The sequence below is a fragment of the Monomorium pharaonis genome, chromosome 3, assembly GCF_013373865.1.
Source record: "Monomorium pharaonis isolate MP-MQ-018 chromosome 3, ASM1337386v2, whole genome shotgun sequence".
Taxonomy (NCBI): Eukaryota; Metazoa; Arthropoda; class Insecta; order Hymenoptera; family Formicidae; genus Monomorium; species Monomorium pharaonis.
The window spans coordinates 22863442-22882745 of NC_050469.1; the positions used below are offsets into that span (position 1 = coordinate 22863442).

General features: G+C 37.5%; 1 protein-coding gene across 2 annotated transcripts in view; it reads right to left on the reverse strand.

The window, feature by feature from the left end:
- Positions 1-19304, reverse strand: part of LOC105835086 — a 138015-nt gene that overhangs the window by 12451 nt on the left and 106260 nt on the right. For both annotated transcript variants that reach the window (XM_036284604.1, XM_036284603.1), the window contains exon 5: positions 1756-1926. In XM_036284604.1, coding sequence (XP_036140497.1) covers positions 1756-1926 — 171 coding nt within the window. The remainder of the gene's footprint in view (positions 1-1755; positions 1927-19304) is intronic.

A 19304-nucleotide genomic window follows, 5' to 3' on the forward strand; every position in this document is an offset into this window, starting at 1 on the left:
TATGTCTCGATAAATATATCAACTTTTTGTGTCATTTCTACTTGCTGTATTCGTTCTTAAAATTATACTCACTTATAAAACATTTTATATATTAATCAACATTTAAATATCGCAAAAGATTTAAATCCATGGAAAAGGATGTTAAGATAGTAATCTCGGACAAATAGCTGCTTAAATATTTAGCAAAGTATAATAAATTACGTGACTAAAATTGTACAATACGTTATTCAATGGTTTAGTTATTATACGCATCGATCTCCGCCGGAAGAGTAGCTCTATCTAAAGGATGATAGACTCTCAAGCTATACATATTTGACGTTGATAGCGCGAGTTATCGGTACCGAAGGACAATCTTTGTACCAGCGCGTTACACTTGGGATCCTGATATAACGTTCGAAGGTAGCGAGCACTATATTATCGAGAAGACTGATATCTCCGTCCAATTAAGCCCCGTGAGTGCTCGCGCTATTAGCCCCGCGCTCACGTCAATGCGCCGCATGATTTAGAGTCGCTTATAACGCGCTAATATCGTAGGGCGACATGTACCATTTCCACGCATAAAAAGCGCAGAAGAATACACGCTCGCGTGGTTTAATCTTAAACCGACGCGACGTTTTTGTCCTACTTAAAAACGGCTAATGCACACCACTTTTTTGCATTTTAATGCGGCGTGCTGCTTTTATAACACATTCATAATCCATTTCTGGCACGCGCAGAAAAAAAAGAATTTTCATTAAGACCCCGTGCGACGTCACACGAATATCCCGTTTCACCGTTTCAGCGAATTTTCATAAATTTCGGTAACGCGATTCGCTGAAATTCGCGAAAGAAAAAAGAAGCTAAAAACTGCTGACGGAGCACGGAACGCGAAATAAAAGAAAACGGAGGAATGGAAGGTCGAGCTAGATACGACCTTTTTTTTTCGATGTTTTCCTTCATGCACCACTTATGTGCAGTTTTAATATGCACCTGCACGGCCACTCATTAATGCATTTCCAGTACAGATAACCGCATTACGTTGAGCGTTGTACGATAAAATCATTAATGTAAATGCGAGATATGATATATATCTAGCGATACATTGCTCTAGCGAGATGTATGACGACATTTGCCCGGGCGGCAAATCTATCCGATAAACCGAGATAGCAAAACTGTCTGATATATACGAAATACAGAGATTGCTCTAGAAAAAAAAAGATATACGTCAATTGAACGTCAACTATACAATTATCTTGTTTTTCTGGCAAAAATTTACTTGAAAACATCATTAATGCATTTCATTTGTCAATATCAAAGAAGGAAGTCTTTTGCAAGAAGTTCTAAGGAAATTCAAAACTTGTTTAATCTTAACAGAAATTGCCATCTTAATTTATCATTATCAAGTTATTTAATTACTGTTGGAAACTAAAAGATTAAAACAATGTTTTGCAATTACAGAACGTGCAGGAAGATACTGCAAATTTTATTCTAAGATTTCCAATTTTTGTAATTGAAAAACCCCAAGGATAAAAAAAATCCTTTCTTTCAATCTTAAAATTACTAATGTTATTTTGTAACTAAATATGCGATGCAAAAGGAAAAACAATTTGTAGAAACTCGTACATTAATAAGTTTAAAAAATTATAGCACGTAAAATCTCGATATTATAAAATTTTTGCAAAAGAAGAAAAAGGAGACATAATAATGGAAAATAATCTTCCCTTTTTGCAACGTATCTTTTAATTCGTTATCACGTATTGATTATCAGTAACATACCCGTGCTACTTGTGCCTCCTGAAGTCGTGGAAGTGGCGACCAGATCGTCCGAACCCTCCGAGTTTTGGGGAGGCGTGGGTGTCGGTTCCGGAGGTGGGCCCTTAATGGGCGGTAAGGTTGGTGGTGGTGGCGGTGGGTGCTGTATCAGTGGACCAGCCGGCTGATAATACCCTGTGAACAAAAGAGCAACGTGTGCACTTTCCTAAACTGATCGACCTCCACTCCTAATTTGCAATATTGCCTTGTAAAGCCTTGTATGTACCCGTTTCGTTACAAGAGATACTTTTGGGCGGTGAATTTCAGAGTCTTTGTAACGAGAAATATTTCAGAAAGCATATTTAGGTGACTCGCATATGTACGTAATACTATCTTCATTGCAGTCACATGAAAGTAAATCAATAATTTGAAAGCAAATCTGGAATTATTGTCCAAAAATTATCTGTCTAAATCTTAAATGGTCTCTAAACGTTCAATATTATTAAATAACATTTAAATGTTACGTAAGATTATTCTAGAGTTATGTTGAGCTTATTTTGCATTGTTTGAGGGAGATCAAAAATATTATTGAATGTTTAGTAGCCGTTAAATATTGCAAACCGTAAAGTAAATTGGCCCTTAGGCGCGATCAATAATATTATACAATATTCCTCTTAGCAATGCAAAACAAACACTATAGCTTCCAGATAATCAATAAATTGTGCAATAATAGTAAATGTCTGGAAACCTTTCAGATCCTTTGTACGTACTTTTCCAATCACGTAACAATCGTTCAATTTATACATAATATGTACACCGTCAATCGATATGACTTCTGACATGCGCCGATTACAATGTTGATAATTGCCAAGGATAGTATTTGCAGATTGATTTGCAGAAATTGCGTTACAATTTTGAGAGTTTCAGATACGTTACGGCGTTACGGTGTTAATGGGAGAGCAGCAGCATGAATCACACCGTTGATAGGATAATGCCAAAGCGTTATACTTCAATAGTTCATAATCGTGGGAGAGCGCGCGAGTAAGCCACGTTGAGTCCCTCTAATCCTCCCATTCGTTCAGATTTATCCCTCGGCTTTGCGTTACGCGTTTTTCAACATAGCCGTTGCCGCGCCGTATCAATTCGGTACCGATTAATAAAAAAAGATGATCAAACTTTCACAGGCGGTTGCCACGTGCGTGCGCAAAGCCAGAGAGGATCGTGCGTGTGCATCGCCGTAGCACCATAAACGCTATAGCGCTAGAGCCCATACACGTCGCAATAACCTGCTCCTCTTTTTCCCCGCACAAAAAAAAAAAAATGGACGAACGAAACCCGGCTTTCTCCGCGCGAGAAGAGCGCACCGTGCTTTTGCATATCGATTATCCAAAGAGATCGCTCGCCATTTACTTCGCCCAATCACGATTCCACTTTATGTAGGTTAAATGCGCCTCGTACTCACGCATGCCGCGGCGAGATGGGCGCAGCATCCCTGAGCGCGTTCGCTCCGATTGGAGGAGCCGGCGTTTCGAGCGGACGACGGGGCCTCGCGAGCCCGGACAAAGCGCGCGCGAGTTGCCTCTCCACAGTAAGCGCGCGGCCGATTGTATTTAATTATGAAATCGTTATTGAGACGCCGCCGTGTGATCGATATACGCGTTTGTTGCACGTAAAGAATCGCACTTCAGCGTGACCGATTGACTACCCACGTTCTCGCCTTCCTCCTCTCTTTCCTTTCGGATTGATACGTGACGCTTGCACTAGCTCGTAAAATTCTCCAATTTTCTATTATACTATATTTCTGTATTATATTCTCTTATTCTGTTCTATTTTCTATTATGCTATTCCATGGGTTTGCAATGTAAACTGTTAGCATACTCAATTATCTGGCGATAAAGCTTGTACCTACATTCCAATAGCGTGATTACTATTATTATTGTGATTATTGCGATTATTGATTATCGTTAGAAGCATGTGCATTACAGCACTGCATCCGCTTTAACATGTGTAACAAGACGTAGACGTAACATAATTGGTAAACTGGCGATTAAATCACAGACGAAATGCTCGAGGGTAAATTTCGGCTTAACAGTGGTAGCAGAATACCGTTGCTAAACTGAAATAAAGCATTCTTATGATTTCTAATTATAATAGTATGCATTTACAATTATAATTGTGGCGTGCCTGTTTAACGCTACGTTAACGCAAATCTACGCGATATGTTGCACGTACACGCGACGCGATCATTGATAACGCGCGTCGATATTCGACTTGCCGATTTTGTTGCATAATTTTATCATACGACGTTATAAACGCCTTCCCCAGATACGTAAGTAGAAAACCAAAGTTCACGAACGCGCAAACCAAGTAAACTTTCACAAGTATTCCCGCCGGATATTTACACGCAAGTTTAAGACAAAGAAAGACACTGCTCTCAATGTTAAGAATCAAATTTGTCGATGAGCTTACATTACGGTGAACAACGACAGACTTTAAAACATGGTATTTACGAAATAAATTTATATAAGTTGATATGACATTTAAGGATTTTATTAACTCGGTATTCGTTATTTATTATTAATAATTAATTTGAAAAATAATTATTACAAATAAAATTTTAATTGCAAAAGTAATTACAAATAATAACGGTAATAATTTTTTAATATTATAACAAATAAATACAATCATGAACTTTGAAAATAAATGAATAATTGTAAATAAATAAAATGGGAAAGTAATGTAAATTGTATTACCAAACGCTTGAAGCACAACTCTTCAGAGATAAATCTGCGACTGATCGTTCAACTGCAACCGTGTAATTGTATAATGCAGCTGAAAAACAAAATCCAGCTACTGCGTAATTTATTTTATTCAGTAACACTTTGCGGCTGTTCAAATTAATTGACTTCGTAAAAACGCAATTATGCAGCCGACACGTGTAGACAAGCCATGAATCGAATATCAGGGCGTCGAAAGGCCAAAGTTGAAGACGAATGCCGGTCTCTCTGTGAATGACGTCACGCGACAATCGATTGCTGCGCACACCGATACGCGGCAAGTGCCGAACCGCTGCCGTCGAATTCATTAACCATTTAATACGGTTCTTCGGCAATCGTTGTGGATCGCCGCAATTTCGTCGCACAAAATAAAAGGACGTGGTAACGTCGTAAATATCTTCCCGAAGCGCGATACATTTATTATGAGCATTAAATGAACCGTAATACTTTTGCCTCCGTATTTAAACAGTTATCTCATCACAGAATACGAGAGAAAAAGCTGGCGAAAATTCACGTTCCAACAATAAGTTTGAGATTTAGGTCGGTTGAGGAACATCTTTGAATGCACTCGGGAAATATTTTAGATATAGGTAGTTTATTGGCTGCTTGATACGGAACCTCCACTTTTATCAATTAGAGCACTCCTCGCATCGAGTTTTCTTGCTTCAAAGATAACGCAAGTTAGAGGTAAATCTGCCTGCGAGGGTACTACGCTAGCTGGCGCATTCATTTGCACAATCGCCCCGTTAAATTTAATTCAATTCGACCTTCGGTCTCTCCACTTGCGCCGCCGCCGCCGCCGCCGCGCTCGCTAAGTACTCCAAGTTGCAGCGCAGGCAGCCGAGTTTCCTGTGAAGCCACGGCAAACACGGAGAGAGACGGCAAACAACAGGTTACTAATTTTCCTCCCGTATCGTCGGCGGCGAGGAACGCACTCCCGCGCACTTATTCGGCTTTAACCGTCAAGCCAATTAATTTAACGGGTAATCCCGTGGGTTCGACGCAACGCGACGCGGCGCGTCGCGTCGATGGCGAGGAGGTCAAAGTCGATGATAAAGCTGGGCCAAGGATGAGGATTGCGGGCGAGGCGCGACCGACTTGTGCATCGTGGCGGCCCTCGGACGTCGACGAAGAGGATAACGAGAAAAAAAGGTGGGGTCCGGCATACGCGGCGCGAGCATTGTCGGAACAAGAAAAAGAGAGAAGGAGGGAGAGACAGATTCTTTCGCGGTCGTATCGGAACAATTCAAGGATACCGCGAGGACGTCGTCTACACGCGTATTAAGGTCGCCGGGTTCGGGAGCGCGCGGCGGAGATACGTCGTGCAGATACAACGCGCGAGGCGTGCTGTATTCTCGGTCCACGTCGGGGTCGGCGAGCCTCTCTTTTGAAATTGATCCCGGAGAGATCGAATCGTCCTTATCGTCGAAACCACGGAACCTCGGTGGACTTTGTTTTTCTTTACTTCAATTACCACGATTTTCTAATTCCAATACGTCCCAGAATATAAGCGAGGTACTCGTACTCAATATGGCTCACCTAAGCTTTAGGATTTAAAAAATTTTTTAATATAAAATTGAAAAATAAGGGTCAGATTTAAAATAGGAAAAATTTCCGAAACCAAAAAAATTATGAAACATTTTCAATTATTTATATAAGTTCAGTGAAGTCTTTAACATATCTTAAGTTCGAGTGATTTGTCACTCTAATTAGAGTGAAAGTGCACTCTATAAGAGTGATTTTTATTCTAATTAGCACTCTTATAGAGTGCATTTTCACTTTAATTAGAGTGATAAATCACTCGAACTTAGATATGTTCGATTTTCACTCTTTTAGAGTAATGTTTCACTCTAGGAAATTTAAAGAGTATGTACTCAATATAGCTCAATTATATATTTTTCTCATTTTCATAAATATTTGTTAAAAAATGTGAAATAATACATTTAATTAAGCATTTATTAACATACTTATAAAAAAAATTACACACACAAATATTTTTAAATATAAAACTGTATTTATTTATTACGAGGCGTTACTTTAACTTTTTTTCCTATCAAAAAAAACTCCTCCAACTAACTAGAGAAAAACAAGAAATACTAATCAAAAATTAAACACTTAATAAAGAAACAGAATTTTAACTTTGACATAATAATAAGATATATATGGTATTTCTAGTAGTGTCTCTGACCATAATGGTTTCACTATATAAAGTTTTCTTTCTTTAAACATAAACAAGACGTTTTAATAGAAATATAAAGTAAATATAATGTTAAAAAGCATAAATAAGGAACTGCAATAATATAAACTGCGGATATTTAGAACTGCTACGATAATTGTACAAAGCAAAAATTTACCTCTGACATTTTATATTCAGAAGAGCACAATTTGAATAAAGTGTGATCACAAGCCGTAGAAAGTAGACATATAATCAGTTAACTGGCATAAATACGTCGTATCGACTTCCTGAGCGTTATCTATGAAATTCGTTGTGTAACTATTTGGAAATAGAGGATGGAGCCAAATTGAGTACATAACCATATTGGGTACAGATACCTTACTTGTAAAGACTTTCGTTGAATTTTTCCAATTCTTTGCCATGAAAAACAGCGGAGCTTCTCTTTGAATTTATCATTTTTTCCGTTAATGTTAAAATATAATACGCTTTCGGACTTCTGCTCGCTGACTGAGAATAATAATTATGATAGTGCCAGTAAAGCTATTCTCGTTAACACATCAATTACATGCGTCCAGCGTGTCGAAATTTATTTACTATCGTCCAACATTATCCAGGTCATTAACGGCTAAATGAAATGATCGCGAGCGATGGCACATTTTGCTCGTGACTGCATTAAATAATCATAAATTCGCGAGTCATCGTGACGTAGCGCAGCTGTAGTGCAGCTTGTTAACAAAATCGACGTTGCACCGTGTGCAAGTGCAATCGAGCTGGGTTTGGATACACAAATTAATTGCGCGATATGGTAAACACTCGGCCCAATATCTGGCCAATTCGCCGTTCTCTGAACCGCTTCCACTTATAAGCAGTTCAATTAGCATAAAACGCACATTAACCAGCAAAAATATAAACAAACAATTAATCGCTAAATAACGAATAACATATGTAATAAACGTTACATACATTATTGTAATGTGTGTAATAAATCACGCTCTAAGGGAAGAAATCAGATATTGCGGAGTTTGAAGGATTAAGATCATAAATCGATATTAAGATCATAAATAATTTGATACGTGAAAAAGTAGTGTACAACATTCAGATTGAGTTAGGGTTGGAGTTAACAGAATTTTTCTTCTTTGCTGTTCGAAATCAAATTGTCGTGCATATAGTCATTATAAAAACTTGAAAATCTCCTAACCCTTTGATCCATTCGCACCTAAATTTCCGTATTACCTTTACAACATAAAATTCTACATCCTACGAATATAGTTATGGACCTCCTCTTGTCAGAAAACATAATCCCCAACGTCTAGCAATAATTTTGCTAAAAGTTATATCGAAATCCATGATATCGGGGAAACAAATTGCGATATGGTAGCCAGACTACTCCGACCCGGCGCGGCGTCTCCGGACGAGGAGTGAGAATGTAAATAAGAATGAGAATACCGCGATAGCGATCCGATGGCGCGCGTTGCTGCCCCGACAAAGTCGCTCCGATCCGCGGCCCACACTACTGCCGCTCGTTTTATCCTCGTGTATCGGCGAGAGTCTCGAACGGCGAACCGACGCGGCGCGTTCATAGCCTAGAGAAGTCAAGGACCCGCGGAGCACGTAGCTGCTGGCGCAACGGCGGTGTCGTTGGACTCGGAATAGAGAAATATCGGGGAGAGGAGGGGTCCCTCCCCCTCTAAGACTCAACGGACGGCGACGTCCGCGTTCCCCCGAAACTTGCGACGAGAAACGCGAAGGCGACGGATTCCCGTTCGAACCGGAAATCCATGGCGGGATCTTCGACGATGACGATGACTACGGCAGCAATAGCGGAGGTGGCGCGCGCGCGAAACCTCTCGGCACGCGATCGATAATTCGCGAATATTCGGCTCTTAACCGCCGTCATACGATACGGGGGGCAAAGGGGGGAGGGGGAGAGCGGCCCCAATAAGGGTGACAGAATGGACTGGCGATGCGTCGCGAGGGGTCGATAGCCCAGATCGCGTTGCGGTAACGCAAATCGAGTAACGAGTTCGCGGCGAGGCTGATGGTCTACTGCAATTCAGATTCGGATGAATGTTTTAATGACTCGCGACAGAGAATCGATGCTACTAAGAAAAATAAGGATGTTCTTTTTTTTTCTATACGTGAGAGAAAGCGCTAGATGATAAGGACTGTGACGGTGTATGATAAAAAGGATCGAGTGATAAAGTTATCATGCGTCCAAGAGAGATAGCATTATATAAATTCTGATATTAATAGCTATCGATAACCTTGCTCGACACAGCTTTCGGTATCTGTTCTTAACTAACATTTTTACACAATTCAAATAACACTTATGAATTTTTATATCAATATAAATATGTAATAATTATACATTTATAATTTGAATTGCACGTACAGCAAAACAAATTTTGTGCAGATCATAGAAAATTGTATGGTTTACATTTTAACATTTTAAAATATTTGAGAGAAATATTTCGGAGAATTATAATTGCAACTGTAATTAGCGATTTCACATCTGAATTTAAATCTAATTTAATTATCGCGATTAACGATTCAACATTGCTGCATTTTGTAATTTACCATACGTAACACATTATTGTGTACTGGCAGTGATGGAAGTACGGAAGAATTAATGGAATGAAATATATATAGAGCGACTGATTGTCATGTAAATCTCTTACTCGAGAACGAGAAGAATTTACGACCGCTATGCCGCCGACTATAGATCAGCGATATGCAAATATCTGATTGTCCGGTCTTTAACCGATTATGCGAATATTATCGCGTGTAATGCGCGTAATACTCTATATTTTTACGCGAACCATTAATGACGGAGTTATTAGCAGGCTGTGCTTGCAAAAAAGTTACACGAAGGATATTTAAATTGATGGTGAAACAATATGAAAGATGAATATTAGCAGATTGTAAGTGCAGTATTACAGAATTTTACATTTCTATGCAATCAAGTCGGAATTGAAATTGTATATTTAATCATAACCGACATTTAAAAACGAGGTACTAAGGTATCCTCGATTGTGATAAAAATCGAGCGAATTGATGTTCGATACGTACTTGAGTTAGCGATCGTAAAGCGCAAAGATTCCGCGATTGTTCCTTACCTTTTGCGAGCGGAGTAGTGATCGCGAAGTGGATAAAATGGATTTAATTCTCGGCTCTTTTTATAACCGAGTTTAAAAAATCGAGCGGTAAAACCATCCAGTGGATTCCGTTGGATTAGAGGGAAAGCTCGCGGCACTGATAATGCCGCCGAGACGTTGCGCTCAATAATTGAAGACTTGAAATGCAAAAGAACGTTGTATGTGTATTACGAGGACATTCAACATCGAGGAAACTTACTTCGTTTGAAAAGTTCCGTAACTTGTACGCGGCGAAACTTTAAGCAATGCTCGTGTAAATTTTGTTCGGGAAATTGTTAATGATTGTTGCAACTAGAAAAGTTATATTAAGAGCCATCTTTCCGTATCTCCTTATGAAATAACACGTATGATACGTCAACGTTTTAATTTACATGCATTTGTATCCAAAATGTAGGAACTTCTCTTCTACAAGTGTTATAAATTATCAAACTGTCCTAAGTATTAAAGTTCATTGCAATCTTTTCAATTTTGTTAATCAACGTTATAAAAAAATATCCTATTTTCTTAATTAATATAAGATAATTAAAAATTATAATTGAACATTTATTACGATTTTAATTCTCTTTGTATATAAAAATCTAGTTTTTAAAATCTGCCGCAACAAATTTATTACCTAAGATTTGTTTTTGATGGTTTCTGATATCAATCACTTTTATCAATCTCGTGTACCAATAAGTTGATGCACAGCAAATTTAATTGCACTTTATCAATTAATAAAATGATCGTAAAAGAGATCAACGGTGATATTTTAATAGCGGTACAAATTCAATTTCTTTAAATAAACCGTTAAAAAGGAAATCCAGACAATGCGAATATCAGCTTTAATGAATAACTATATTTAAAAGTATATATTTTTAATTCCTCTGATTAAATATGACAACCAAATAAATCTATTAATAAGGCAATTTAAGTTAAAAGTTGTACGCGTTTGTCTAGAAGCAGTTAAAGACGACTGCTTGTAATTGGCTGTAAAATATAGCGTCGTTAACGAGAGATATAGTTTCCCACGAAGTGCGAAGGTCAATAAAACGCTCATTGAAAGGATCAATTTTTCGATCGAACTCCAAGTCGTCAATTACCGTCGCGCGCTTGGACACCCTTTACTTTCAATGCACGTTAATTCATTCGCGGCGCTTCGGATAAGATCGGTCGCGACATTCGTTGTCTCTCGCCAGGCTCATTAAGTATGCTCTTGACTAATATCAATTAATTATTAATCTATCGGCATCTAAATGTTATGCGGTAAGAAAAACACATTTTCCAATAAAACAATCAGAGTAATAAAATGCAAATAAACAGAATTAATAAACTTATGATTTTTTTTTTCAAACAAACATTATGTTTCTTAAAACATAATATAGAATAAACATAAGTTAACATTTTTCTTGTACAATTATGTCTTATACAATTTCATATTACATATTACATTTTGTTTTAATATAAAAACTTAATAATTATTTCCAAATTTACTTGTATTTTTGTGTAAAAATATTGAAAATATATAAAAAATATTCTGTAATCAATGACTGCAATCACAAAAAAGTTTCTATTGCTGTATAATTTTTAAGATTTCTAATAAAAATAAACATTAAAAATTAATTTAGTATATAATTAAAAATATTCTGTAAAGAAAATACATTATTTACTTGCCAAAAATCCATACTTAAATATTAAAATTAAATATAATAAAATCAAAGATATATATTTTTTGTTTATGTCTTTATATATTTCAAATATTTTGTTATAAAACTTTTTGCAAAAAGATAATTTCTTTTCATAATATTTACAGAAAAAAATAAATATTATAAGCGAATATAAATATGCAAACAAATATTATTTCCTTAAAAACCTATCGAGTTTTTCCTTTAATGAAACTTGTTTTTTAATATTTGCTTTATACTTAAAATCCTACGAATAACAGTTATATAATAATAATCTAACAAATTTGGATATTGTTACAAATAATTAAAAATAATATTATTCGCATATCTTAACTTTCGACCTCATAATAATATAAATTGTATTTAAATTTATGTTTTCTCGCTGTCAGTTATTATTCTCGAAGCAATATTTTACTCGGCAAATGACATTTATCTCTGTTTTATCTTTCAATACGGTAACACCACACGCAAATGACTTAATACATGAACAATAATAAATATGTATTATTTTTTATTAAAACTATTTATAGAAACAATTTTTATAATGTATAAATTCACTCACGCGTTATTTTCTCTATTCCATTAAATATGTAATAAGAAATCTTAATAAAAATAGTTGATCCTATATTTCATCTTTATTTATGATCATCTTCAATCCGCCATATTTTTCCGAGAGTATGTAACTACTCTCTATAAAATGTAATTTATCTGTCAACCGGTACATCGCAACGGCAGCACCTAAACGCGCGCCATATTTTCTTTGGCAAGCGCATTTTCATCTCACTCCTCTCTTTCTGCATTTACGTCTGCGTATTTGCCTTCAATATTTATCGCTTTGTATAACCTCTCTATAAAAGTTTTAAACAACAAATATTATTGTTAAATTTACAAAATAAACAAAAAGCTCGTTTTTACATTCTACCACTTGAACCAACTATAGATATTTCTATAGATTTCATATCGGATTTATTTCCAATTTCACCTCAAGATTGGTTCCATTTCAGGTCTGCGAAATCGGGACAACACTGCAGAGACAGCCGACTTTCAGCGTGTACTCATTGTGCGATCGCGGCCACATGCTAATTGCAATATCTATAGTGATTAAGAATACACCCAGGCGCATTGTTAAAGTACTCCCGTTAGCCGTTTAACACGTCACTGGTAAGCGTAAGGAGCGCCCGCGATGATCGTTGAGAATTCCGCGTATTCCGGGCAGACAGGCCGAAAGCTCGTGCGCGATTTCGAGGTCCCGTCACGGCGATGGTCGCGCACTTACGTGCGTAGGATTCGCGACGAGGGATTTGAAAAGCCCGTCGACAATTATGGCTCCTCCTCATCGTCGCGTGGGACGCCGAAGGAAAAACAAGGTTGGCGGCCGGCACGAGCGGAACCGACGAAAGCCGTCCGTTCACCTCGACCGATGGCAATGACGTCAGTCATCTGCCAGGATTATATTCCACCGAGAACGAGCGACGAACAGCCGGGGCCCACGTATCGAGACCAGGAAGTGCCGAAACTCGTCGCCGCCGCCGCTACGTCCTCTCGCGCGCGCGAGAGCTGACTGTGAAGTCTGTATCATCAGATAAGACGATTTTTTTCCTCCTTCTTCTTTTCTATATGCGGACGGATACCCACATGATAATCGGACACGCGGCGCGTTCTCAGCCGTTCGTCGAACTGCGTAGAATTCGGGGTTAATTAGGTTCTCTCGATTGTAATCTTTTAGTACCGAAATCTCTTCCGAGTCTTTCTTCAAACTATATTTCTTTTCGCCGGCTCTCTTCTGCTCAAACGAGATGAATAAATAAACACGTAAATGTATACGCCCGTTCCGTGATCTTTTCGATTGTTTATCGATCAGCAAAGAAGAAAATAAAAAAATTAATCAAGCGTCGACGTTTTAATCCATCAATTAAGATACAGGTAAAGGAGAGTGCGTCGTTTCGTCTTAATAGCGAAACGATTCCCTCGAGTTATGAACGATTGAAAAAATAAAGGGGCTTTTGCGAGTTAAGCTTTACAAATGTAAATAGATAACGGTGCTTTATGCCCCCCCGCTTAAATTTCAGGGTGGATTTAATTCAGCAGATTACGGCTCACGGATTATTGCGCTGCAAATTACTCTTACGGCACAAAATGCTATCGCATTGTTTTCGCTCGGAGCGGAAACTTTAGAAGTCAACTATCTCTCACCGGTTTCGGCACGGCATGATGCACGCGGGTGATGCTTTTGTATGGCGAAAGGGCGCCCGCGAAATGCATTTCTCATTATTCACGAGTTCGGGTGCAGTTTAAGCCGCGCTGTCCGTACGATTATAGCTTCATTCTGAGCCCACTGTGCGCCGGGCTCAACACAATTAAACTTCGTTATGCAGTTGCGCAGCGTCAGGATGAAGACACTCAAGAAATTAATTATGTTTGTTCGCTCACCGCGCGGAGATACACCGCTCCGTTCCGCTCAGATCTACTAAATTCAATTTCCCCTTTCGATCGATCTTTCTCGTTGCGGCCATTGTCCCAATAATGCAGAACGCTCTTTCAATTCTACGCTTGGTGTGCACAGTATTTTTCGCGCCTCACCAATAAGCATAACATCTCCCGACGCAGAGCTTTTATTTTATACAAATCGTCCCGATAAATGTAATTAAAATGTAAACTAACGTGAGAATTTCAAATAAAATTTCTCTTTAATAAACATAACATAATTGAAAAGAAGCAGACTCGGTTATATGTAGTTATAAACAATTAAACTTTGGTTAATAATAAACTTTCTCTGGAGGTGACGATGAGTCTACTGGATCCATCAATCATAAAATTTTTGTTATTAAAATAAACTTAGTATTCATTTTCTTTTTTATTTGTCATTTTGATTGCGAGTTATGTTATTTTGATTGCCTCAGATTAATCAATTTGTTTTTTAGTAAACGTAAATTAAATGCGGTCTCACAGATTCAGCGTTAATAACTGTGTTACAGATTTTAGCTTGTTCGGAAGATTAAACCAATTATAAGAAATCGATCGGTAGAATCGGCCGAAGACGCCAAGGATTTCATCTTCCAATTAATTTGATCGCGGAGATTAAGAATAATTATTTGTAATAATATTTGTAATAATATCCATCTACACATGTCGTATACCGTGCAAACAAATCGGATCAAGGATTCGCGCCGCCTTCAGCCGTGGAGAGCAATGGTTTTTCTTTGCCTCCGCGCGGACGTCATTGAAACTCGCGCGAACACGAGGTATGGATATCATCATAAGCGATAGATATTGCACGGGTGGATTAAACGCTCGTCACGCAGACACGTTGACACTACCGGAGGATTTTGTGCCGTTAGTAGGCCAGTGACTTCTCGTCACAGCGCGCGTTCCATTTACGCGCTCCGGCATTTACTCTCTCGCTCGCTCGCTCGCTCGCTCGCTCGCGCAAAATCCGCGAGGCGAAACGCCCGCCGTTTCCTCGATACGCGATAATTCCGCGAGATCACTCGTCTACGAATCCGTAGATTAATTTCAAGATAAATCCTTCTGACAGGAACTGGTCCAAAATAATTTTCAAGTCGAATGATCGAAGGCCAGGATTAATAAAACAACGCCATAAGTTTCTTCCCTCTCTCTCTCTCTTTATGAGCTGTTAAAACTACTTTCTGTCTCCTATCAGGCGTACGCATCTCTTTCATTTAGCGATAACAATCTGCAGTGACGTACTCGTGAAGGCACTCGTCGGCGACGTTCAGGTGCGAACAACGGTGCGGCCCGACGTGACGCAAAACGGCCGCGGATTAAGTTCGATGCGTGATCGGCTTGCTCCAATGTGTATAGTCCACGCTCCATTTCTCGTTGATCCGTGATAAACGACGGCTCCCTCGGGCGAAACGTTATAAATCGCCATGATTATGTATACAGTCGATTGTGGAGCGTTTACGCGGTCTTCTGACGTTGATACAGATTAGCTAGTCATCCTGTCAGAAACTAAGGACCGCCCATCAATCTCGTCAATTGTGGAGAGGAGATAAGATCTTTCACTCATTGCGTGAGAGGCATGAGCGTTCCGAAAATTTGTTAATTGCGTATATCGCTAGATCAGAGTTTTTATAATTGGCACTATCTTAACGCTTAAAAATTTCACGATTATTATTTAAAACAATATTGATTGTTTTTGTAGAAAGAATTATTAATAATTCTTATCATTTGTTCTTTGTAAAAACACGGAGAAAAGTTTTTGTCTAATAAATAGCGTAAATCGCGACGAACAACATTCCAGGATGACTTTTTCAGCACGTTTAATCATTTCTGCACTCGTATGCGCGTCACGTCGCGGCACGCATATGATAACTCTCGCAGAATTGATCGACGCTTCGTATCTTTCGTGAACTTAGCCTTGGCTAATCTGTCAATTTGCGAGAACCCAACAGACTCAAGGACCATCACTTTGACACAAAAAATATGGTAACAAAAAATATGGTGCAACACGTGCAGATTAGTTTTTTCCCACTCGTGCGGGTGAACGCATGAGCCGAAGGCGAGTCCACTCGCCGCACTCGTGTTAGAAAAGCCGACTTCCCGTACTCGTTACACAATATGCTATTTCTAAACTACTTGATAAAAATAACCACATACCGAATGTAAAATGTGTAAAATTGTTCTATTCTAAATTTTTACAATTCGAGAAAAAAATATTCTTATATTGCGACAAATTTCTATGAAAAATGTTTTTATATAACTATATTTATATATTTAATGTTATAGTCTTTTGAAAAACACATTTACCTTAATAAGATTCAAACCCGAAATTTCCGAGTCATCAATCTCTTACTTTAAGTACTATACCATTTCGTTTGTTATTAAATGTTTATAATACAAACATCACACTCAATCAATTTATCGTGTTGTATGATAAAATAATCATGACTGACTATTAAATCAGTTAGATTAAAAATGTCATGCTCTATTGTAAAATTTATAAAAGATATTGTTTATGTTTATCGCTACTTAGCAATTTATTATTCTATTTAAAATAATAAAGAATCATAAACTGTTCAAAATAGTTTAAAATCATTGAAAATTCACTATACAGTTCACTGAATCAAGTATATTTTATATTTTATTTTGTTAAAATATGAATTATATGTAGTATATTAATAAATCAGAGAAAATCACATAAAGTTCTTTAAAATAAAGTTGTTCTATCTCGGCCATGATTTTCATACCAGGGTAAATGTTTTATGAGAAAATTCTCTCCATGTAATAACTATACGGAAAGAATTTTCTTTTAGAGTTTATCCTCAAAATTATGGCAGTCGTGGGACAACAGACTTCGAATTTTACTATAATTTTAGTAAAATTTAAGCAAATTATTTTATAATACAACTAATATTTATATAATATAAAACAGTTTAGTTAAAACTAAATCTCTCTTTACTAAACCTAAATAAATTTTGCTAGAATTTAACTAAAATTGCAGTAAAATGAACTCTTCTTCACGTTGTCGTGTTATCGCACGACTCTTCCAGTTTTGAGAATAAATTTTAAGACAAGATTCTCCCCCCGTGTAAAATATCTTCACATTTACTTGGTCAGAATTTATTAACCAGAGTATCCTCACATTTACTTTAAAACAAATAAATATTGTAAGCTACTTTACGTGCCACAATTGACTTTCTGTGTGTAAACTGTAAAAAAACATAATAAAATAAAAAGTAATTCAGGAAATCTGTAAAAGATGACTTATTTACTAAATAAAATAAGAAAGAAATAAAATGGTAAAATCTAATTACTTGAATTCGCCATATTCAAGTAATACAAAATCGTGTATTTTTTTAAAAAGCTCATGATGTTGAGTAAAATTAAACATTGAGTACGCTGTTCAAGTAAGATCGTATACTTCGACGTCGATTTATTCGATCAGATTATCCGTTAAATGCTGGACGTAAACGCGAATCTCGGACTCGTCCGAAAAGATCAATGTAGCAGCCAAAAGGAAGATAAATCAGACGGAATGCAAACAATCGAAATGCGTACTGCAGCACGTGACACCGGTGGGGAAGGGAGGGGGGGAGGGATTTGTGCCGTTAGTAGGTCAACAACTTCCACGTTCTGTTTTCACGCTCTGCGGATTTTGTTCTCGCTAAACTTACCGGCGAGATGAAGTTGCGAATTGAGAGCGTACGATCGCCCAATGCAGCAAACCATGAATGATTGATCGACCAATCGAACCTTTTTTTTTTTCATCCATTCTTCGGCGCTTGTTTCGGTATATCATGAAAAAATTCACGGGTACGATTGGTTTTTTAATATCGGATCGAAGGATAAAAACATTTACTTCAGTCGCAACATGTGTTATTCGGGAGTGATGAAAAAAAGCGCAATTTTTTATTCGTTAATGTTGCAGAGATGTCAAATTGTCTGTTGAAAATTTTCAGCTTCCAAAAAAAGGCATAAAACTATTAGAGCACTACTCGAACAGGTAAAAAAGACTGTCTCGCTGTTTTAAAATATTTTTAAATTTGAATTTAGACTAATAAAACAAATTCGTTCAATCGCGAAAATTCGTGTGGTTCCGACTGGAATCGATTATTTATAGAAATCAAGTTCTTTTTTTAAGCAAGCTCAACACCACTGCCGAACAAAGTTATACATGTTAAACAAGTTGAACATTATCGAACAAAGACAGTTAGATAAACAGTCATCCAGTACAAATTGGACGTCAAACAGCTTAATCTGCTTTGACAAGATTAATATTGAATATAATTAGCTTAACATACAGATTCTCGCGAGAGGGGAAAGAACCCATAATTCCGTATTTGCGTAGGTAATCTAAAAATTGTCAATTAGGAAATGCGACTCTTTCGGTACGCGCTGTGCACTATCAGCCGATCAATTTGAGAAGCTCGTAGTCACCCCTGGAGGAAGATTTGGCGTATCGCGAAGAATGAAATGGCAATTTAAAATTGATAAAACGGGAGCAGGCTGGGCTTAGAGCGCGGTACGTACGGATAAGTATAATGAACAGAGCACGGCAAGAGGACACACGGTTGTCGTCATCGCGAGGGATTTGTGCCGTTAGTAGGCCAGGCCGAGCCACGCCACGCCAGGCCAGGCTACGCCACGTTTTCACGCGGACATATTTCGTTTTCGCTAAATCTACTCGCGCGCAATGAGACACGGCCCGCTCATTTCACACGGAAGGAGGGAAGAATCGCCTGTCTCGTACGCGTCATATTTTATCCGGTGGTATTCGGCGAAACGTACGTACCTATGTTATCGTACGGCAGGTAGAGTATGACGGATAAAAATTCCATCTCTCGATTCCCACATCAAATCCCCGATAAATAAAAACGAAGGGATTCTTCACATCTGCATACATATACATCGTTCGATGAAATTAAATACATTTATTTGGTAGTTACTTAACAGTTACTCGTTACGTTTTTTTAATTAAAAACAGCGAGAGATAAATCGTATTCTCGATATTTTATATGCAGATAATTAAAAAATATTTATAACGTTCCTTTTTTACTTAAATTTTTATATTTGTACGGCACCTTTGCATGTCGTGACAAATTTAAGTATTAAAATGTATATTTAAGATATTTAAGATAAATAAATGTATAAAATTGTGAGTTTTCAATGATCATGCGCCAATTAATTTCCTGTGATCTAATAAAAGAATTATGTAATGTTAAGACAAATTTTTAAGAAATTGTGTGCGTAATTGTGTGTATTAAATACTTTAATTAAACCAATTATTATAAGTTCTTTATTTGTCGTCAGTGATAAATAACCAATTAGAACGAATTGATAA